Source organism: Oncorhynchus mykiss, chromosome 8 (genome assembly GCF_013265735.2).
Source record: "Oncorhynchus mykiss isolate Arlee chromosome 8, USDA_OmykA_1.1, whole genome shotgun sequence".
NCBI classification, from domain to species: domain Eukaryota; kingdom Metazoa; phylum Chordata; class Actinopteri; order Salmoniformes; family Salmonidae; genus Oncorhynchus; species Oncorhynchus mykiss.
In genome coordinates, this window is record NC_048572.1 from 75,498,760 (window position 1) to 75,523,094 (window position 24,335).

The 24,335-nt window shown below is 42.8% G+C and overlaps 1 protein-coding gene and 1 long non-coding RNA gene across 2 annotated transcripts in view; one reads left to right on the plus strand and one right to left on the minus strand.

Annotated features, from left to right (window-relative positions):
* The window catches only part of LOC110530623 (GTP-binding protein REM 2), a 31,818-nt gene extending 7,925 nt beyond the window's left edge, over positions 1 to 23,893 (plus strand). Inside the window, exons 4-5 of the mRNA XM_021613835.2 lie at positions 4,475 to 4,652; positions 21,363 to 23,893. Coding sequence (XP_021469510.2) covers positions 4,475 to 4,652; positions 21,363 to 21,688 — 504 coding nt within the window. The 3' untranslated portion in view covers positions 21,689 to 23,893. The remainder of the gene's footprint in view (positions 1 to 4,474; positions 4,653 to 21,362) is intronic.
* LOC118965557 lies at positions 829 to 5,200 on the minus strand. Its single transcript, XR_005052956.1, has 3 exons — positions 4,861 to 5,200; positions 3,795 to 4,675; positions 829 to 879 (listed from the first exon to the last, which is right to left on the minus strand). It is a non-coding gene; the product is annotated as an uncharacterized LOC118965557 (long non-coding RNA).
* Positions 23,894 to 24,335: the final 442 nt, after the last annotated feature.

Here is a 24,335-nt window from a genome sequence, read left to right on the forward strand (position 1 = left end):
TGTTAGTGTCTTAAACCTCTTACAGCTACCCCCCTACTTTTTAAAATTTCCACCTGAAGACATACCCAAATCTAACTGCCTGTAGCTCAGGCTCAGAACCAAGGATATGCATATTCTGGATTTCATTTGAAAGAAAACACTCTGACGTTTGTGTAAATGTGAATTGATTGTAGGAGAATATTTCACAATAGATCTGGTTTAGATAATACAATGAAAAAAACATATGTTTTTCATTTTTATTGTGTCATCTTTAAAATGAACAAGCCAAAACAAATGTTCAGATAGGATGATGTGGACAATTTCAGTGAAAAACATAAGAGGGCAACAGTACTTGCGCAAAGTTTCAGAATGATAACTTCCAAAATGAGTGTGTACATGACATTTATCATGAAGTCACCCAGGTGTCCCACACAAGTAGCCCAAATGTACCCAAGTGGCCAAATTGGTGAAGTTATACATTTTGAATGGAATAACTATATACAAAATACCAAAATGGTATTCTAACACCCCCCCCCCCCCAAAAAAAAAATGGAGAAAAAACATGAAAAAAAAATACATTTATAAAATAACACTTTCAATATTTGGAAGACCCTCAGTCCTCTACACAATAGTGTGCTGCTGATGCCAGGTGCCATAGCAGTCTCTTTCTGCTGTAAAACAGAGGGTCACCAAGCATGTGGTGCAGGTGATGGGGAACTTAATTTTGCAAAGAACACAGCGACGCCTCCATGCTGTCCCCTTTTGGCCCTGAGGCACATCCATGCATGCAGAAATACATTTGGGCAGATGAACACCACTTGTGGCAGGAGCTGGGATGAACCAGCTTCAGTGGGGGATGGACACCTTGCCACTGGGGGCTCCCATTCGGAGTCAGTGTCACTGTGAAAGAAAATGTTCAGTTAGAATAGTTTCACATATGAGCCCTGTATCAACAGGTATAATAAACAGATATATATATATATAGAGTACAGGGAACATAAGGTTGAATATATTATTATAGACCTGCTAGATCTACTGTCTCATTTATATTATGACAGACCAGCTAGATCTACTGTCTATTTTATATTATGACATTTCAGCTAGATCTACTGTCTTTATTATAACAGACCAGCTGTATCTACTGTCTCCATTTCACTTTGGCCATTGTTGTGGGCCTGCCCTCCGCTCAACAGCCTCAAATAGGCTATTTCATGTGGGGGTGGGTTGGCAGACACACGCATCTCACATTTCATTACATTACATTTTTATATATTGCTACTAAAATTTTAAGAAAACACATTTTTTATTTTTTATTTAACCAGGCAAGTCAGTAAGAACAAATTCTTATTTTCAATGACGGCCTAGGAACAGTGGGTTAACTGCCTGTTCAGGGGCAGAACGACAGATTTGTACCTTGTCAGCTCGGGGGTTTGAACTTGCAACCTTCCGGCTCTAACCACTAGGCTACCCTAGGCTACCACTAACCACTAAACACTAGGCTACCCTGGTGGTAATTTCAAACAACGACATTAGCAAAACGATGTCCTCTCCGTTCAAAAAATAGTCCTCCATTTGGGAATCGCTAAATTAATCGTCCTCCAACAATCTCTGTCTCACTTTCCCGATCAATTTCTTCTAAAATTGTGTGTACATCTGTATATCTAGACTTAGATTTAGCTTTCCCTGACTTAGTCGCCATACTGATTGATATATAAACAGCTGAAGATGCGCTTTACCACAACGTAACATGCGTTGCTCCTTCCGGTATGAAACTTCAATGGCGAATGACCCTCTTTACGCCGGAGTTTACTACATGAGTTGGTCTTCCAACACATAAACATTACATATTGCTGTTTACCTCAGCTCATTGGCTATCTACCCAGCTAGATTTCAAGACGATCAGTGTTCATTGGGTTAAAATAGAGTCAATCAACGAAACAGCCGTCATATCATTGGTGCACAATGATGTCATTACTTGTTGTCTTCAAATCGGTTTCTTTCAGTCAATACGTCCCGCGAAATGACCCATCGCATTTGGTTCTGTTACAAACAACCAGTTGATTGCAATGAAACCAAACATGACTGGAAAAGTCACGTTTTGTGTGTGTATTTACATCGAATGTGTCGTCAAATGGAATGAGACGGAATTCACGACGCAAGCGGTTCACAAAATGTTTCGTGTTAGACTGTAAAAATGAATTTTATCAAACAAAAGACCAATCATTGAGTAACAAGGAGCATTGGGATTGCAAACAGAGGAAGATCCTCAAAGGTAAACTATTTATTTTATTGCAGTTTATGATTTTGTTACGCCTGTGCTGGTTGAAATAGTTGTTGTTTATGGGGCTCCATCCTCAGATAATAGCATCGTATTCTTTCGCAGTAAATAATTTTTTAAATCTGACAACGCAGTTGGATTAGCAAGATTCTAGGCTTTCGAAACACGTGAGACACTTGTATTTTTATGAATGTTTAATATTACTATTTATGTAGCGATCACCGTATGTTGTGGAATTTAATCCCGCTAACGGGTTCGGTGCGCAGAGGTTAACGACCGTTCCACAGGTGCATGTTCATTAACAGTTGGGAAACAATTTAAACCCTTTACAATGAAGATCTGTGAAGTTATTTCAATTTTTACGAATTATCTTTGAAAGACAGGGTCCTGAAAAAGGGACGTTTCTTTTTTTGCTGAGTTTATATGTAGAGCAGTATTGTGTGTGTCTGAATAGAGGGGTCAGTATCTATTGTTGTGTGTGTCTGTCTGTATAGAGCGATCAGTATCTAGAACAATTAGATTTGAGTGGTTTTTAAAGAGTTCAGAGTTTAACATGGGACACAGTATTTAGTAGTTCATTCAGCTATTGCTGAAGAAGCAGCTACTCTTCCTGGGGTCAACATGAAACATTACATCATACAGAACACTAATGGACAAGAACAGAACTACACACATTTAAAATAAGAACAATGGACCACAGGAGGAGAATGCAGACTGTCTTGGAGAGACTAATATACATTAAGAGAATGAATTTTATTTTATTTTGGAATCTTTCATCAGAGAGGCTAAGCATACAAGTCAACTGGATGTCTAGAAATGCATTGGAAATCATTCAGATTTCTTTGTAAAATAAAATATACTGTACTTTTAACTTCAAAACATATTTGACAAAATGATGTCTAATGTCATGTATATTCACAGTTTTCCTGTATTGCATTTACACATTATCCTGAATGAGATACATGGTGAAAACATCAGGTTTCAGTTGTTTCTGTTTATGGCTTTTACTCAGGAGGCCCTGGTGCATCAATAATCTTTGGTGATTATATGGGGACATACGCTAAGTGACAAGTTACACTCAAAGTGAGCTTGTGAGAGTCCGGTATGTGTGCATTAGTGTGGGCATGTGAGAGTGTAGTACACGTATGCAAGCTGTAAATAATTTTGTGTGTGTGTGTGTGGAGGGCAGTATACCATGACAGATGGTCTGAGTGGAACAGAACAGAGAGGAGCTGACTGACTAGAAGACAAACACAGTGTTGAGTTATCAAGCATCCCACTGATGAAAAGCCCTTTTATTTTGTCACAGTTACCCTGGAGAGCTCTCTGTCATGACACTGCCCATCCTTCTCCGGCGTGGCCGTGTTTCTCTTGGCTGCTTACAAAGATTAGTGGCTGTCTCTCCCTGCTCCACAAAGCCTGCTAGTCCCACTCCACTACCCCATCTCCTCCCTCCTCACATCCTCCTCCCATCTCTCATCCCTCCCCTCTCCTCCCCCTGCACCAAGCCCAGACGGTGACAGGTGGCCAGGCTCACTTCTGCGCCGCTAACTCCCCTCCCTCCTCCAGAGGGAGATGGAGTGGGTTCCGGAGACCATGGATTCCCTGCTGCGGGGTACAATCCTCTTTGGCTTGTAGGAGCTGGGAATTTTTCAGGCGGAGGCTCTCCAGAGGGCTGAAATGTACCTTCAGATCCATGTGGATGTAGGGCACACAGACCGAAACAGACACAGTCAGACACAGGCACACAGGGCTGGCTATGGTGGGTTAAGAAAGGGTGCTGGCAGCTCTTCTCCTTCTGTGTGCCTGAGTGAGTGAGTGAATCAGAGAGGCCTGTCCTCCAGAGCCACAGTTTACTATACAGGCCAGGACTAGAGGGAGGGAGACATCATTTAAGCCCAGTGCTTCAGTGGGGAGTGGCCACCACTAAAAGGGTCAGAAGCCTCAAACTGAAGCAGGAAGCTCACAAGGGCACAATGTGTAGTGTTGGATTTAGGACAAAGCCCCTGTGAGTCCACTCAGCAGAGAACGTAAAGTAGGATTAAAATAAGGGTTATGCCAGGTGGTGAGGGATAAGAACTGGCACAATAGTACTGATTGTGTATATATTTATATAAACATAATATAGGTTGTTGAGAAGAGAACAAGTGTGTATCAGTATCATTAATGTGTGTGTGTGTGTGTGTGTGTGTGTGTGTGTGTGTGTGTGTGATGCAGGACCTGTCCACGCTGCAGTGTGAGGTGGTTGTCCTGGTGTTCTCGGTGACTGACAGGAGGAGTTTCCAGCGCACTGCACAGCTCCGCCTCATCCTCAGGGAGTCACTGCCCCACACTCCCATCATCCTCGTGGGCAACAAGAGTGACCTTGTCCGTTGTCGAGAGATCAGCACAGAGGGTAGGGAGGACATCCTCGCTATGCTGTAACACACATACACACCGTTATCACATGAGTGCCCAAGGCATATATTTTTAACGTGCCTCCTGTCAATCAATCTAAGGGTCTCTCCTTTCCACCTTGTGCCACCATTCTCATGTAATCACCTACAGTGCAGTGTACAGATATAATACAGTATTGCATGCAAATGTATAAAATACATACTTACAGTCGATACCATATAACCCCCACCACTTTTCCCAACCATTCTCATCATAACACCAGCAATGTCTCAGTACAGTATGGTTGAGATTGGCACAGGAGTGAAAATCCATTCCTGTCCCTTCTTGTCCTGTCAATTTTTTTACCGTACTGTCTTGATCCTGCAACAGTTTTATAACGCAGGAACTTCCCTGTCCCGCCCAATAAAAATCACTGCTAGTCCATCCCGTGCTCAATTTTACACGCAGAAATCGGCTCTGCAGATATCATCTCTGCATGTGAGTAGCCATAGCAACTGCTCCATTTTGGCTGCCACTTAGCGCTCACGCCCTGCACACACAGCCGATAACAACCACATTATGAGATTTTTACGATGAAGGCAGCCTCACTACTTAGTCGGAATAACTCAATTCCTCTCTTAAAGGCTTCATCATTCACTGACAAACGTTGGCATCTGAGGTAAAGTAGTAGCCATGGCTACAACTGCAGCGAAATGACAATACATTTTTTATAGCTTTTGATTATGTAAACTACACTACCGTTCAAACATTTGGGGTCACTTAGAAATATCCTTGTTTTTGAAAGAAAATTTTAAAAATTGTCCATTCAAAATAACATCACTTTGATCAGAAATACAGTGTAGACATTGTAATGTTGTAAATGACTATTGTAGCTGGAAACGGCAGATTTTTAATGGACTATCTACATTGGCGTACAGAGGCCCATTATCAGCAACCATCACTCCTGTGTTCCAATGGCACGTTGTGTTAGGTAATCCAAGTTTATTATTTTAAAAGACTAATTGATCATTAGAAAGCTCTTTGCAATTATGTTAGCACAGCTGAAATCTGTTGTACTGATTAAAGAAGCAATAAAACTGGCCTTCTTTAGACTAGTTGAGTATCTGGAGCATCAGCATTTGTGGGTTCGATTACAGGCTCAAAATGTACAGAAACTTTCAGTCTATTCTTGTTCTGAGAAATGAAGGATATTCCATGCGAGAAATTGCCAAGAAACTGAAGATCTTGTACAACGCTGTGTACTACTCCCTTCACAGAACAGCGCAAACTGGTTCTAACCAGAATAGAAATAGGAGTGAGAGGCCCCGGTGCAGAACTGAGAAAGACAACAAGTACATTAGAGTGTCTAGTTTGAGAAACAGACGCCTCAACTGGCAGCTTCATTAAATAGTACCAGCAAAACAGCAGTCTCAACGTCAACAGTGAAGAGGTGACTCCGGGATGCTGGCCATCGTCGTGGTTAATCTATTCTGGGCCTCTGTATTACGCCAATTATCTCTCATATCTGTATTTCACAGATAAACTGTTTGGGAGAAAAAATTGAACTGTGTTATTGTTCCCTCAAGAACCCATAAATATAATTTTGGCTTGGTGATGTTAAGCTCTATTCAATCCATATTATGGAAGTTCAGAGTAATTTAAAGGCAATGTTCCTGCGTTGGTGGAGACTACATTCACGGTAAATGCTGAATATGTTGGCTCAATCTTAAATGACCTTTAAATGTATATTGCACAATCTGAAACAGATACCGATTGAAAAGAGCCCTTACTGTGAAATGTCTTCCAGTGGGTTTAAGAGCAAACATTCGCGAGGGCCGGGAAATTATGTTGACTACCTTTGGATAATGGTGCCGAAGGGGATAGCTGCCGTTTTACGGGCTCCTAACCAACTGTGCTATTTTGTTCATTTTTTCTCATTGTTTGTAACTTATTTTGTACATAATGTTGTTGCTGTCATCTCTTATGACTGGAAAGAGCTTCTGGATATCAGAACAGCGACTACTCACCTCGAACTGGATGAAGATATTTTCTTTAATGAGTCCGACACGAAGGATATACTGCTTCCCCGAGACCAGGCCCTAATCCCTGTCATTCGCGTGAAGGAAAGACGGAAATACAGGGGACGGAGATCGGGGTGAATTGTGAGAATTTGTCGGAGAGTGGGTATCCCGCCTCTACCATCCGTTGGCCAAAATGCAATCACTCCGTTCGAGATTATCCTACCAACGGGACATTCAAAACTGTAATATCTTATGTTTCACGAGTCGTAGGTGGATAATATAGAGCTGGCTGGGTTTTCCATGCATCGGAAGGACAGAACAGCTATGTCTGGTTAGAAGAGGGGTGGGGGTGTGTGTCTATTTGTCAATAACGGCTGGTGCGCAATGTCTATTATTAAAGAAGTCTGAAGGTATTGCTCGCCTTAGGAAGAGTACCTCATGGTAAGCTGTAGACCACACTATCTACCAAGAGAGTTTTCATCTATATTATTCGTAGCCATCTATTTATCACCACAAACCGATGCTGGCACTAAGACCGCACTAAGCGAGTTGTATAAGGCCATAAGCAAACAAGAAAATGCTCATCCAGAAAAGCCACTCCTAGTGGCCGGGGACTTTAATGCAGTAAAACTTACATACGTTTTACCTCATTTTTACCAGTGCAACAGGAGGGAAAAAAACTCTAGACCAAATTTATTCCACACACGGAGACGCATACAAAGCTCTCCCTCGCCCTCCATTTGGCAAATCTGACCATAATTCTATTTTCCTGATTCCTGCTTACAAGCAAAAACTAAAGCAGGAAAGTAACAGTGACTCGCTCAATGCCCTCAGACAAACCATCAGTACAGGACTAAGATTGAATCCTACTACACTGGCTCTGATGCTCGTCGGATGTGGCAGGGCTTGCAAACTATTCCAGACTTCAAAGGGAAACGGAGCCTCGAGCTGCCCAGTGACACAAGTCTACGAGGCTGGTCATGACTCACATCGAGGCTGGTCATGACTCACATCAACACCATCATCCTGGAAACCCTACACCTACTCCAATTTGCATACTGCCCCAAAAGATCCACAGATGACACAATCTCATTCGCACTCCACACTGCCCTTTCCCACCTGGAAAAAGGAACACCTATGTGAGAATGCTGTTCGTTGACTACAGCTCAGCGTTCAACACCATAGTACCTACAAATCTCATCACTAAGCTAAGGACCCTGGGACTAAACACTTCCCTCTGCAACTAGATCCTGGACTTCCTGACTAGCTTCCCCCAGGTGGTAAGGATAAGCAACAACACATCTGCCATGCTGATCCTTAACACTGGGGTCCCTCAGAGGTGTGTGCTTAGTCCCCTCCTGTACTCCCTGTTCACCCATGACTACATGGCCAAGAACGACTCCAACACCATCATTAAATTTACTGACAACACAACAGTGGTAGGCCTCATCACAGACAATGAGACATTCTATAGGGAGGAGGTCAGAGACCTGGCAGTGTGGTGCGAGGACAACAATGTCTCCCTCAATGTGAGCAAGACAAAGGAGCTGATCGTGGACTACAAGAAAAGGAGTGTCGAACAGGCCCCCATTAACATCAATGGGGCTGTAATGGAGTGGGTCGAGAGTTTCAAGTTCCTTGGTGTCCACATCACCAACAAACTATCATGGTCCAAACACACCAAGACAGTCGTGAACAAGGCACGGCAACACCATTTCCCCCACAGGATTTGTCATGGATCCCTAGATCCTCAAAAAGATCTACAGCTGCACCATCGAGAGCATCCTTACCGGTTGCATCACCGCCTGGTATGGCAACTGTTATGGAAACTGTCTCTGTATACATTTCCGTGATTACAATGCAAAACTCATAGCAAAACTCAGTCACATAGCCTACAGTAAGCAACAGAAAACCCTTCTATTAGTGTTCTATCAATGAAAGCAGTGACCTCTACGTACTTGTAGAGGTGTTTATGGACACGTAGCTCTCCCTCCCTCCTCATCCCCTGCTGGGGGAATTCAGCTGTATGCCTCATGTATTCTGTTGTTATTTGGAGTATCTCTCTAGCACAGAGGACTGGTGTCACTATCTTTATACTCATGTAAGCACACACACACGCACCCACACAAACTTACAAACACCAGCCGGCAATCACATGCACACACTCTCACACCTCTCTCTCCCCTCTCAGTGTGGGTGGGGGGTGGTGACACTGCCTGTGCCATGTGTGGAAGGCTGTGATAAGGAGCATCAGAGAAGAGAGAGGAGAAATGACTGGGGTGTCTATGCTACAAGGGGCTGCTGCAGGGGTGTGTGAATAAAAGTGATTAAATCGGACAGTTGTGAGTTGGTATTTGTGTACAGTGTGGGTGTGAGACCTTTTGTTTTGGATGAAACATTTTATTGTTTCGTATAGGTTGTCCAGAAGATAATGGAAGTGTGTGTGTGTGTGAGAGAGAGAGAGACAGAGAGAACCACAGTAATGATGTGGTCATCGATTTGGAAATGCTACATCTGTCTTTTGTATCCATCGATCTATGGTATTCTGAGGCCTGACTCCCTGTCCAATATTTGAGCCTGAATAAGGAAGAAAACTTGCATGGCTGGAGGACTATTTAACATTGACTGTATTGTTTGGTGCCTGTGGTTGAGATATGGGTTTAGGTCATAAAATGTATTTATGGTATTGCTGTGGCACATTTATTTCTCTCACCCTTCTCTTTCTCTTACTATGTATATATTAACAGTGCATTCGGAAAGTATTCAGACCCCTTGACTTTTTGCACAGTTTGTTACGTTACAGCCTTATTCTAAAATCGATTAAATAGTTTTTTTCCCCTCATCAATCTCCACACAATACCCCATAATGTCAAAGCAAAAATAGGTTTTTAGAAATTTTTGCAAATGTATAAAAAACAGTAAACGGAAATATCACATTTACATAAGTATTCAGTACTTTGTTGAATCACCTTCGGCAGTGATTACAGCCTCGATTCTTCTTGGGTATGACGCTACAAGCTTGGCACATCTGTATTTGGGGAGTTTCTCCCATTCTTCTCTGCAGATCCTCTCAAACTCTGTCAGGTTGGATGGGAAGCGTCACTGCACAGCTATTTTCAGATCTTTCCAGAGATGTTCGATCGGGTTCAAGTCCGAGCTCTGGCTGGGCCACTAAAGGACATTCAGAGACTTGTTCCGAAGCCAGTCCCTGCCGCAGAAAAACATCCCCTCAGCATGATGCTGCCACCACCATGTTTCACTGTAAGGATGGTGCCAGGTTTCCTCCAGACGCAATCCTTGGCATTCAGGCCAAAGAGTTCAATCAATCAAATGTATTTGTAAAGCCCTTTTTACATCAATAGATGTCACAAAGGTCTATACAGAAACCCAGCCTAAAACTCCAAACAGCAAGCAATGCAGATGTAGAAGCACGGTGGCTAGGAAAAACTTCATAGAAAGGCAGGACCCTAGCAAGAAACCTAGAGAGGAACCAGGCTCTGAGGGGTGGCCAGTCTTCTTCTGGCTGTGCCGGGTGGAGATTATAAGAGTACATGGTCATTTAAGGCTAGATTGTTCTTAAAGATGTTCAAACGTTCATAGATGACCAGCAGTGTCAAATAATAATCCCAGTGGTTGTAGAGGGTGCAACAGGTCAATACCTCAGGAGTGAATGTCAGTTGGCTTTTCATAGCCGAGCATTCAGAGGTCGAGACAGCAGGTGAGGTAGAGAGAGAGATTCGAAAACAGCAGGTCCGTGACAAGGTAGCATGTCCGGTAAACAGGTCAGGGTTCCCTAGCCACAGACAGAACAGTTGAAACTGGAGCAGCAGCATGACCAGGTGGACTGGGGAGTTACAGTGCCTTGCGAAAGTATTCGGCCCCCTTGAACTTTGCGACCTTTTGCCACATTTCAGGCTTCAAACATAAAGATATAAAACTGTATTTTTTTGTGAAGAATCAACAACAAGTGGGACACAATCATGAAGTGGAACGACATTTATTGGATATTTCAAACTTTTTTAACAAATCAAAAACTGAAAAATTGGGCGTGCAAAATTATTCAGCCCCCTTAAGTTAATACTTTGTAGCGCCACCTTTTGCTGCGATTACAGCTGTAAGTCGCTTGGGGTATGTCTCTATCAGTTTTGCACATCGAGAGACTGAAATTTTTTCCCATTCCTCCTTGCAAAACAGCTCGAGCTCAGTGAGGTTGGATGGAGAGCATTTGTGAACAGCAGTTTTCAGTTCTTTCCACAGATTCTCGATTGGATTCAGGTCTGGACTTTGACTTGGCCATTCTAACACCTGGATATGTTTATTTTTGAACCATTCCATTGTAGATTTTGCTTTATGTTTTGGATCATTGTCTTGTTGGAAGACAAATCTCCGTCCCAGTCTCAGGTCTTTTGCAGACTCCATCAAGTTTTCTTCCAGAATGGTCCTGTATTTGGCTCGATCCATCTTCCCATCAATTTTAACCATCTTCCCTGTCCCTGCTGAAGAAAAGCAGGCCCAAACCATGATGCTGCCACCACCATGTTTGACAGTGGGGATGGTGTGTTCAGCTGTGTTACTTTTACGCCAAACATAACGTTTTGCATTGTTGCCAAAAAGTTCAATTTTGGTTTCATCTGACCAGAGCACCTTCTTCCACATGTTTGGTGTGTCTCCCAGGTGGCTTGTGGCAAACCTTAAACAACACTTTTTATGGATATCTTTAAGAAATGGCTTACTTCTTGCCACTCTTCCATAAAGGCCAGATTTGTGCAATATACGACTGATTGTTGTCCTATGGACAGAGTCTCCCACCTCAGCTGTAGATCTCTGCAGTTCATCCAGAGTGATCATGGGCCTGCCTCTTGGCTGCATCTCTGATCAGTCTTCTCCTTGTATGAGCTGAAAGTTTAGAGGGACGGCCAGGTTTTGGTAGATTTGCAGTGGTCTGATACTCCTTCCATTTCAATATTATCTCTTGCACAGTGCTCCTTGGGATGTTTAAAGCTTGGGAAATCTTTTTGTATCCAAATCCAGCTTTAAACTTCTTCACAACAGTATCTCGGAACTGCCTGGTGTGTTCCTTGTTCTTCATGATGCTCTCTGCGCTTTTAACAGACCTCTGAGACTATCACAGTGCAGGTGCATTTATACAGAGACTTGATTACACACAGGTGGATTGTATTTATCATCATTAGTCATTTAGGTCAACATTGGATCATTCAGAGATCCTCACTGAACTTCTGGAGAGAGTTTGCTGCACTGAAAGTAAAGGGGCTGAATAGTTTTGCACGCCCAATTTTTCAGTTTTTGATTTGTTAAAATAGTTTGAAATATCCAATAAATGTCGTTCCACTTCATGATTGTGTCCCACTTGTTGTTGATTCTTCACAAAAAAATACAGTTTTATATCTTTATGTTTGAAGCCTGAAATGTGGCAAAAGGTCGCAAAGTTCAAGGGGGCCGAATACTTTCGCAAGGCACTGTATCAGGCAAGGTAGTCCTGAGGCATGATCCAAGAGCTCCAGTCCTCCGGGAGGGAGAGAGGGAGAATTAGAGGGAGCATACTTAAATTCACAGGACACCAGATAAGACAGGAAAATTTCACCAGATATAACAGACTGACTCTAGCCCCCCGGAACATAGACTATTGCAGCATACAGTGGGGAGAACAAGTATTTGATAACCTGCAAAATCGGCAGTGTTTCCTACTTACAAAGCATGTAGAGGTCTGTAATTTGTATCATAGGTTCAACTTTGAGAGACGGAATCTAAAACAAAAATCCAGAAAATCACATTGTATGATTTTTAAGTAATTAATTTGCATTTTATTGCATGACATAAGTATTTGATCACCTACCAACCAGTAAAAATTCTGGTTCTCACAGACCTGTTTTTTTTTTTTAAGAAGCCCTCCTGTTCGCCACTCATTACCTCTATTAACTGCACCTGTTTGAACTTGTTACCTGTATAAAAGACACCTGTCCACACACTCAATCAAACAGACTCCAACCTCTCCACAATGGCCAAGACCATATAGCTGTGTTAGGACATCAGGGATAAAATTGTAGACCTGCACAAGGCTGGGATGGGCTACATGACAATAGGCAAGCAGCTTGGTGAGAAGGCAACAACTGTTGGAGCAATTATTAGAAAATGGAAGAAGTTCAAGATGACGGTCAATCACCCTCGGTCTAGGGCTCCATGCAAGATCTCACCTCATGGGGCATCAATGATCATGAAGAAGGTGAGGGATCAGCCCAGAACTACACGGCAGAACCTGGTCAATGACCTGAAGAGAGTTGGGACCACAGTCTCAAAGAAAACCATTAGTAACACACTACGCCGTCATGGATTAAAATCCTGCAGCGCTCGTAAGGTCCCCCTGCTCAAGCCAGCGCATGTCCAGGCCCGTCTGAAGTTTGCCAATGACCATCTGGATGATCCAGAGGAGGAATGGGAGAAGGTCATGTGGTCTGATGAGACAAAAATAGAGCTTTTTGGTCTAAACTCCACTCGCTGTGTTTGGAGGAAGAAGAAGGATGAGTACAACTCCAAGAACACCATCCCAACCATGAAGCATGGAGGTGGTAACATCATTCTTTGGGGATGCTTTTCTGCAAAGGGGACAGGACGACTGCACCGTATTGAGGGGAGGATGGATGGGGCCATGTATTGCGAGATCTTTCCCAACAACCTCCTTCCCACAATAAGAGCATTGAAGATGGGTCGTGGCTGGGTCTTCCAGCATGACAATGACCCGAAACACACAGCCAGGGCAACTAAGGAGTGGCTCCGTAAGAAGCATCTCAAGGTCCTGGAGTGGCCTGAACCCAATAGAAAATCTTTGGAGGGAGCTGAAAGTCCGTATTGCCCAGCGACAGCCCCGAAACCTGAAGGATCTGGTTGAAAGTCTGTATGGAGGAGTGGGCCAAAATCCCTGCTGCAGTGTGTGTAAACCTGGTCAAGAACTACAGGAAACGTATGATCTCTGTAATTGCAAACAAACGTTTCTGTACCAAATATTAAGTTCTGATTTTCTGATGTATCAAATACTTATGTCATGCAATAAAATGCAAATGAATTACTTAAAAATCATACAATGTGATTTTCTGGATTTTTGTTTTAGATTCCGTCTCTCACAGTTGAAGTGTACCTATGATAAAAAATTACAGACCTCTACATGCTTTGTAAGTAGGGAAACCTGCAAAATTGGCAGTGTATCAAATACTTGTTCTCCCCACTGTAGATACTTGATACTGAGACGGGTGGGTCCGGGGACACTGTGTCCCTGTCCGACGATACCCTGGGACAGGGCCAACCAGGCAGGATATAACCCCACCCACTTTGTCAAAGCACAGCCCCCTCACCACTAGAGGGATATCAACAGATCACCAACTTACATCCCTGAGACAAGGCTGAGTATAGCCCACGAAGATCTCCCCCACAGCACAAGCCCGAGGGGGCGCAAAACCGGGCAGGAAGATCACGTCTGTGACTCAACCTACTCAAGTGACGCACCCCTCCTAGGGAGCGCATGGAAGAATCCCAGTGGAAAGCCCTTGCTGTCTCTGCCGACCAGGCAGTGACAGCAAGGGCAGTTCGTCGCTCCAGTGCCTTGCCGTTCACCTTCGCACCTCTGGGCCAGACTACACTCAATCATAGGACCTACTGAAGAGAAGAGTCTTCAGTAAAGACTTAAAGGTCAAGACTGAGTCTGCATCTCTCACATGGATAATCAGATAATTCCATAGAAATTGAGGTCTATAGGAGAAAGCCCTGCCTCCAGCCGTTTGCTTAGAAATTCTAGGGACAATAAGGAGGCCTGCATCTTGTGACCGTAGCATACGTTTAGGCATGTACGGCAGGACCAAATCGGAAATATAGGTAGCAAGGCCCATGTAATGATTTGTAGGTTAGCAGTAAGACCTTTAATTAATATGGCTAGGTGTCCCACCAGCGGGACAACTTCCGGTGAAAAAAAATATGGATAGTAAACATTTAGGTACATACAAGTGTCTTATATCGGTTAAAAATGTAAATTCTGCACTGTCCGATTTACAGTAGGCTTTACAGCGAAAGCATGCCATGAGATTGTTTGAGGACGGAGCCCTACATCAAAATATTTTTCCACCGGCACAGGTTTCATAAATTCACAAATAGCAATTAAATATTAACTTGAATATCTTGAAAATCTTCCTCTGATTTGTCATCCAAAGGGTCCCAGCTACAACATGTAGTGTCGTTTTGTTAGATAAAATCATTTATATCCCAAAAAGTCTGTTTAGTTGGTGCCATCGATTTGAGTAATCCACCCGTTCAACATACAGAGAAAGGAATCCAAAAATCTAACGCTAAACTTTGTTAAAACAAGTCAAAATATGTTTCTATGCAATCCTCAGATACCCTAAAATGTAACTAAACTATAATATTTCATACGGAAAGAAGTATGTTTAATAGGAAAAATGATATTAGCAGGTGCGTCTCCTCCTCGTCACGGCGCATACATGAGTTTCCAAGTCTGTATCCCTGTGGTAAAACTCATAATTCTTCCTCGTTTTGAATGAAACAAGTCTGAAACCTTGAATGAAGACTACTGACACCCAGTGGAAGCCATAGGAATTGCATACTGGGAGCTAGATTTCATCTTTTACCTATACATTCTATTGGAAGAGCATGGGCTCTCAAAAAATAAAATATGTTGGTTTTTCTTTGGATTTTCTCCTACCATATCTATTGTGTTATAATCTCCTACATTATTTTAACATTTCTACAAACTTAAAGTGTCTTCTTTCCAATAGTACCAATTATATGCATATCCTGGCTTCAGGGCCTGAGCAACAGGCAGTTTTCTTTGGGCACGTCAGTCAGTCGGAAATTGAGAAAAAAGGACCCTAGCCCTAACAAGTTTTAAATTAACCCTAGCCTTAACAGGAAGCCAATGTAGAAAAGCTAACATTGGAGTAATATGATTTTAAAAAATGTGGGTTCTAGTCAGGATTCTAGCAGCCATGTTTAGCACTAACAGACGTTTATGTAGTGCTTTATCTGGGTAGCCAGAGAGTTGAGCATTGCAGTAGTCTAATCTAGAAGTGACAAAAGCATGTATTAGCTTTTCTGCATAATTTTTGGACAAAATGTTTCAGATTTTTGCAATGTTACGAATATGGAAAACGCTGTCCTAGAGATATTCTTGATATGTTCATCAAAAGAGAGATCAGTGTCCAGAGTAACGCCGAGGTCCTTCAGTTTTATTTGAGACGACTGTACAACTATCAAGTGGCGCGGCGGTCTAAGGCAGTGCATCTCAGTGCTTGAGGTGTCACTACAGACACCCTGGTTTGAATCCAGGCTGTATCACAACTGGCCGTAATTCGGAGTCCCATAGGGCGGTGCACATTTGGCCCAGCATTGTCCGGGTTTGGCTGGTGTAGGTCGTCATTGTAAATAAGAATTTGTTATTAAATGACTTGCCTATTTAAATAAAGGTTAAAAAAAATCTAAATAATTGTCAGATCCAACAGCAGATCTCTTTGTTTCTTGGGACCTAGAACTAGCATCTCTGTTTTGTCCGAGTTTAAAAGTAAAACATTTGCCGACATCCACTTCCTTATGTCTGGAACACAGGCTTCCAGGGTAGGCAATTTTGGGGCTTCGAATTGTACAGCCAAGTGTTGTCCGCATAGCAGTGAAAGTTGACATTGCGTATACGAACGACATCACGAAGAGGTAGAATATATATAGTGGAAACAATAGTGGTCCTAAAACGGAACCTTGAGAGAACTTACAATTGATTTGTCAGAGGACAAACCATCCACAGAGACTGATATCTTTCTGACAGATAAGATCTAAACCAGGCAAGAACTTGTCCTTGTAGACCAATTAGGGTTTCTAATCTCTCCAAAAGAATGTGGTGATGGATGGTGTCAAAAGCAACACTAAGGTCTAGGAGCACAAGGACAGATGCAGAGCCTTGGTTTGACACCATTAAAAGGTAATTTACCACCTTCACAAGTGCAGTCTCGGTGCTATGATGGGGTCTAAAACCAGACTGAAGCATTTCGTATACATTATTTGTCTCCAGGAAGGCAGTGAGTTGCTGCGAAACAGCTTTTTCAACAACAACAAAAATTGAGGAATGGGAGATTCAATATAGTCCGATAGTTTTTTACATTTTCCTGGTCAAGGTTTTCAAGAGAGGCTTTATGACTGGTACACATCCAGTGGATAGGGAATCATTTATTATGGTCAACATAGGAGGGCCAAGCACAGGAAGTAGCTCTTTCAGTAGTTTAGTTGGAATAGCGTCCAGTATGCAGCTTGACGGTTTAGAGGCCATTACTATTTTCATGAATTTGACAAGAGATACAGGATTTTTTTAAATTGAGTGTCTCCATTGATCCTAGGTCCTGGCAGTTCTGCGCAAACTCAGGAATACTGAGCTTTGGAGAAATACAAAGATTCAAATTGGAGTCTGTAATTTGCTTTCTAATAATCATGATATTTTCATCAAAGAAGTTCATGAATTTATCACTGCTGAAATGAAAGCTATCCTCTCTTGTTTAATGCTGCTTTTTAGTTAGCTTTGCGACAGTATCATAATTCTCCTCAATTAGGTTGGAAAAATAGGATGATCAAGCAGCAGTGAGGGCTCTTCGATACTGCACAGTACCGTCTTTCCAAGCTAGTCGGAACACTTCCAGTTTGGTGGAGCACCATTTCCGTTCCAATTTATTGGCAGCTTGTTTTAAGGCTTGGGTATTTTCTGTATACCAGGGAGCAAATTTCTTGTGACAAATGTTTCTTGTTTTTAGGGGTACGACCGCATCTAGGGTATTACGCAAGGTTAAGTTCCTCAGTTAGGTTAACCCATTTTTGTACTCCAACGTCCATGGGTAAGTGGAGGGAGTCTGGAAGGGCATCTAGGAATCTTTGGGTTGTTTGAGAATTTATAGCACGTCATTTGATGATCCTTGGTTGGGGTCTGAGCAGATTATTTGTTGTGATTGCAAACATAATCAAATGGTGGTCCGATAGTCCAGGATTATGAGAAAAAACATTAAGATCCACAATATGTATTCCACGGGACAAAACTAGATCCAGGGTATGACTGTGGCAATGAGTAGGTCCAGAGACATATTGGGCAAAACCCACTGAGTCGATAATGGCACCGAAAGCCATGTGAATATTAAAGTCACCGAAACTGTGAATATTATCTGTCATGAATACAAGGTCCGATATGAATTAAGGGAACTCGGTGAAGAACGCTGTATACTGCCCACGAGGCCTGTAAACAGTAGCTATAAAAATGACAGAGTAGGCTGTAAATTGGGTTGTAAAATGAAATTGCTGTCATAAATGTTAGCAACACCGGGCTGTGTGGGGTATGTGGTCACTAGTGTAACCAAGAGGAGAGTCCTCATTTAACACAATAAATTCATCAGGTTTGAGCCATGTTTCAGTCAGGCCAATCACATCAAGATTATGATCAGTGATTAGTTCTTTGACTATGACTGCCTTGGAAGTGAGGGATCTAACAACCCTATTTTGAGATGTGAGCTATCACAATCTCTTTCAATATGGAATTCTTTATTCCAGTGAGATTGCTAAGGCGAACACCACCATGTGGGGCGACAGGGTAGCCTAGTGATTAGAGCGGTGGACTAGCAACCGGAAGGTTGCAAGTTCAAATCCCAAATCTGTCGTTCTGCCCCTGAACAGGCAGTTAACCCATTTGATCATATTACTCCAGTGCTAGCCTCTCTACACTGGCTTCCTGTCTCAGCAAGGGCTCATTTCAAGGTTTTACTGCTAACCTACAAAGCATTACATGGGCTTGCTCCTACCTATCTCTCTGATTTGGTCCTGCCGTACATACCTACACGTACGCTACTGTCACAAGACGCAGGCCTCCTAATTGTCCCTAGAATTTCTAAGCAAACAGCTGGAGGCAGGGCTTTCTCCTATAGAGCTCCATTTTTATGGAACGGTCTGCCTACCCATGTCAGAGACGCAAACTCGGTCTCAACCTTTAAATCTTTACTGAAGACTTATCTCTTCAGTGGGTCATATGATTGAGTGTAGTCTGGCCCAGGAGTGGGAAGGTGAACGGAAAGGCTCTGGAGCAACGAACCGCCCTTGCTGTCTCTGCCTGACCGGTTCCCCTCTTTCCACTGGGATTCTCTGCCTCTAACCCTATTACAGGGGCTGAGTCACTGGCTTACTGGGGCTCTCTCATGCCGTCCCTGGAGGGGGTGCGTCACCTGAGTGGGTTGATTCACTGATGTGGTCATCCTGTCTGGGTTGGCGCCCCCCTCCCCCCCCCCCCCCCCCCCCCCCCCCCCCCCCCTTGGGTTGTGCCGTGGCGGAGGTCTTTGTGGGCTATACTCAGCCTTGTCTCAGGATGGTAAGTTGGTGGTTGAAGATATCCCTCTAGTGGTGTGGGGGCTGTGCCTTGGCAAAGTGGGTGGGGTTATATCCTTCCTGTTTGGCCCTGTCCGGGGGTGTCCTCGGATGGTGCCACAGTGTCTCCTGACCCCTCCTGTCTCAGCCTCCAGTATTTATGCTGCAGTAGTTTATGTGTCGGGGGGCTAGGGTCAGTTTGTTATATCTGGAGTACTTCTCCTGTCCTATTCGGTGTCCTGTGTGAATCTAAGTGTGCGTTCTCTAATTCTCTCCTTCTCTCTTTCTTTCTCTCTCTTGGAGGACCTGAGCCCTAGGACCATGCCCCAGGACTACCTGACATGATGACTCCTTGCTGTCCCCAGTCCACCTGGCCGTGCTGCTGCTCCAGTTTTCAACTGACCTGAGCCCTAGGACCATGCCCCAGGACTACCTGACATGATGACTCCTTGCTGTCCCCAGTCCACCTGACCGTGCTGCTGCTCCAGTTTCAACTGTTCTGCCTTATTATTATTCGACCATGCTGGTCATTTATGAACATTTGAACATCTTGGCCATGTTCTGTTATAATCTCCACCCGGCACAGCCAGAAGAGGACTGGCCACCCCACATAGCCTGGTTCCTCTCTAGGTTTCTTCCTAGGTTTTGGCCTTTCTAGGGAGTTTTTCCTAGCCACCGTGCTTCTACACCTGCATTGCTTGCTGTTTGGGGGTTTAGGCTGGGTTTCTGTACAGCACTTTGAGATATCAGCTGATGTACGAAGGGCTATATAAATAAATTTGATTTGATTTGTTCCTAGGCTGTCATTGAAAATAAGAATTTGTTCTTAACTGACTTGCCTAGTTAAATAACATAAAATGTTTTGTTTTGCCAAACCTACATTTCTACACTAGCCAGTTTTAGCCTTAGCCAGCACCATCTTTAGATTAGCCTTTACGCCGGTAGCCCTGCCCCCTGGTACATAGTGTATTCTTTTTAAGTCTAATATTATGGGTAAAAGAGTCGCTAATGACTAGGGTTTTCAATTTGTCAGAGCTAATGGTGGGAGGCTTCGGCAGCTCAGACTCAGTAACGGGTGGTTGAGAGACCTGAGAAGGCTCCTGACTCCGCCTTGTTGCTTAATGGGGAGAACCGGTTGAAAGTTTCTGTCGGCTGAATGAACGATACCGGTTATGCCGACACCATTTCATTCCAGAAGCTTTGAGAAAATTGTCCGGCTGCGGGGACTGTGCTAGGGGATTTATATACTATCTGTACTTACTGGTGGCACAGACGCTATTTCATCCTTTCCTACACATAAATTACCCTTGCCTAACGATTGCATCTGAAGCTGTGTTAGCAACATGGCTATCCTCACCATAAGGCGATGGTTCTCCTGTATATTATGAATGCAGCGACTGCAATTAGATGGCATAGTGTTCATGTTACCACTTAGCTTCGGCTGATGGAGGTCCTAGAACCATGTGCAGATAAAGCGTCCGGAGTGAAAAACTTGAGTGAGGAAAAAACTAAGATGTTGGTAAATGTATTAAAAGTAAAAAACAAAAAACAAATAGCCAAGTAGCAACAAACAGCACAACAGCACTGAGACAGGTCCGGAAGTTGAGGGCGCAGAAACAGGGTGGGGGCTGAGCAACTAATCAATCTCGGATCAATCTCAGACCTAGATAATCTTGTTTCTCATGGTCTGAGAGTCTTTAGGTGCCTTTTGGCAAATGCGAAATAGGTGGAATGGTATCAAATACATCCAACACTTAGTTTGATGCCATTCCTTTCGCTTTGTTCCAGCCATTATTATGAGCCATCCTCCCCACAGCAGCTTTCACTGAGCTCTAACCATCGTTAATAACACAATGCTGTTGTTTAATATCTACTGCTCTCTCTAATGCTTAGTCTGCCTTCTCCCTACACCTCCTCCCTCTGACACCCCCTCCTCCCTCTCTCCTCCCCTCCTCCCTCTCTCCTTCTTTGTCCTTGCTCTCTCTCTCCCTCTTGCTCTCTCTCTCGCTCACTCTCCTCTCTACTCCCCTCCTCTATCCTCTTCCCACCTCAGCCACTGCCACCAGAACACTATAATCTCACGGTGGTCTCATCTTATTGTGGCTCCTCCCTACTTCGGCTCAGCTGAGAACGGCTCAGCTCCATAAAAAAAAATATTAATTTTCATTCCGCTCTTAACAGGTTAAGACTCCATTCAATCAGCTGTTATATGTAGTAGATATTAGGATAAGCCCAACTGACCTTTCCACTAAACATGGCTGTCATGGTATCTCTCTATTGCTACATCCCTCGCCCCTCTCTCTGTGTTCCAGAGGCCCACTCCAGTGCCATGATGTATGACTGCCAATATCTGGAGCTGTCTGCCTCCCTGGACCACGGCACCACCGAGTTGCTGGAGGGAGCAGTGAAGGCTGCCAGGGGTGACTGCGTGGGGCCAGGCTGGACGGAGGGGGACCCCGGGGCAGGGCGCAGGGAGAGCCTGACCAGCAAGGCCAAGCGCTTCCTGACTGGCCTGGTGCCACGCTCCTATGGCCGAGGAGACAGAGATCGAGGCCAATACAGGGAGATGAGCAGGCACCGGGGGAGCAAGATCCTCCGACAGAAATCACGCTCCTGCCATGACCTCAGTGCAATGTGACACATCAGACAGACAGACAGAGAGAGGGGATGGGAGGTGTGTGAAACGGGTAAAGAATGAAGGAGGACAACAGGGGATGGGAGATAAGTTATGGAAGGGGAAAATGAATAGGAGGAGAGAGAGAGAGAGAGAGAGAGAGAGCAAACAACCAACCAACCAACCTGGTTAGAAATGAGGCAGTACCTGAGGGCAGGAGAATGAAAGAGAGGTGAAGTCATCAGAATTGCGAGATGAGATGGATACGAGACGATTCATTACGCAATGAGAGAGAAAAAAAACAATGAAGAGTGATATTGGAGAAAGATTAATGAATCAAGAAGGAAAAACGGTGATTGGAAAATGTGCAAGGTGGAAAAGAATTGCTCACAAATTAATACACCCAAGAGGCATGTAGTGTCTGATTATGTAGAGACTGATATAGATCTAATATAGACCTAATGATTATGTAGAGATTGATAGAGATCTAATGTAGACCTAATGATTATGTAGAGACTGATAGAGATCTAATATAGACCTAATGATTATGTAGAGACTGATAGAGATCTATTGTACACCTAATGATTATGTAGAGACTGATGGAGATCTAATGTAGACCTAATGATTATGTAGAGACTGTTGGAGATCTAATGTAGACCTAAGGATTATGTAGAAACTGATGGAGATCTAATGTAGACCTAATGATTATGTAGAGACTGATAGAGATCTAATGATTATGTAGAGACTGATAGAGATCTAATGTAGACCTAATGATTATGTAGAGACTGATGATCTAATGTAGACCTAATTACTATATGTAGAGACTGATGGAGATCTAATGTAGATCTAATGATTATGTAGAGACTGATGGAGATCTAATGTAGACCTAATGATTATGTAGACTGATGGAGATCTAATGTAGACCTAATGATTATGTAGAGACTGATGGAGATCTAATGTAGACCTAATGATTATGTAGAGACTGTTGGAGATCTAATGTAGACCTAAGGATTATGTAGAAACTGATGGAGATCTAATGTAGACCTAATGATTATGTAGAGACTGATAGAGATCTAATGATTATGTAGAGACTGATAGAGATCTAATGTAGACCTAATGATTATGTAGAGACTGATGATCTAATGTAGACCTAATTACTATATGTAGAGACTGATGGAGATCTAATGTAGATCTAATGATTATGTAGAGACTGATGGAGATCTAATGTAGACCTAATGATTATGTAGACTGATGGAGATCTAATGTAGACCTAATGATTATGTAGAGACTGATGGAGATCTAATGTAGACCTAATGATTATGTAGAGACTGATGGAGATCTAATGTAGATCTAATTATTATGTAGAGACTGATGGAGATCTAATGTAGACCTAATGATTATGTGGAGACTGATAGAGATCTAATATAGACCTAATGATTATGTAGAGACTGATAGAGATCTATTGTACACCTAATGATTATGTAGAGACTGATGGAGATCTAATGTAGACCTAATGATTATGTAGAGACTGTTGGAGATCTAATGTAGACCTAAGGATGATGTAGAAACTGATGGAGATCTAATGTAGACCTAATGATTATGTAGAGACTGATAGAGATCTAATGTAGACCTAATGATTATGTAGAGACTGATAGAGATCTAATGTAGACCTAATGATTATGTAGAGACTGATGATCTAATGTAGACCTAATTACTATATGTAGAGACTGATGGAGATCTAATGTAGATCTAATGATTATGTAGAGACTGATGGAGATCTAATGTAGACCTAATGATTATGTAGACTGATGGAGATCTAATGTAGACCTAATGATTATGTAGAGACTGATGGAGATCTAATGTAGACCTAATGATTATGTAGAGACTGATGGAGATCTAATGTAGATCTAATTATTATGTAGAGACTGATGAAGATCTAATGTAGACCTAATGATTATGTAGAGACTGATGGAGATCTAATGTAGACCTAAGGATTATGTAGAGACTGATAGAGATCTAATGTAGACCTAATGATTATGTAGAGACTGATAGAGATCTAATGTAGACCTAATGATTATGTAGAGACTGATAGAGATCTAATGTAGACCTAATGATTATGTAGAGACTGATAGAGATCTAATGTAGACCTAATGATTATGTAGAGACTGATAGAGATCTAATGTAGATCTAATGATTATGTAGAGACTGATAGAGATCTAATGTAGACCCAAGTCCCTGTTTAAAAGCATGATGTTACACAGTGAATAGATTTGCAGTGATAAGACTTGCCCAGTAGGCTCATGTAATTATAATAACAACGTCCTGGATTTACTTCTTATTGGCCGGAAGCTATGGTATACTATCCCTCCCCTGTGATCTCCAATGCAATGCCCTTTTCAAAAGCCTCATCTTGCACTTTTTATACCGATCAGATTTAATGTCGCTGCTGCATAATCCCTTTATATCAGGTATTGCTTTTGGAGATTATTTTTTTCTGTAGAGCAGGTAGTGCTCAATAATCCCATAGATGAGAGAACTTGGTTGGAGCAGGTCATATATTACAGGAGCTTTTTTGAAAGTGAATGTAAACTCAAGTCTTGCGGTTATATGGAATCTGGCCACTTATCCCACTACACACTCCTTTACACTGACTCAATGCTAAACATCCCTG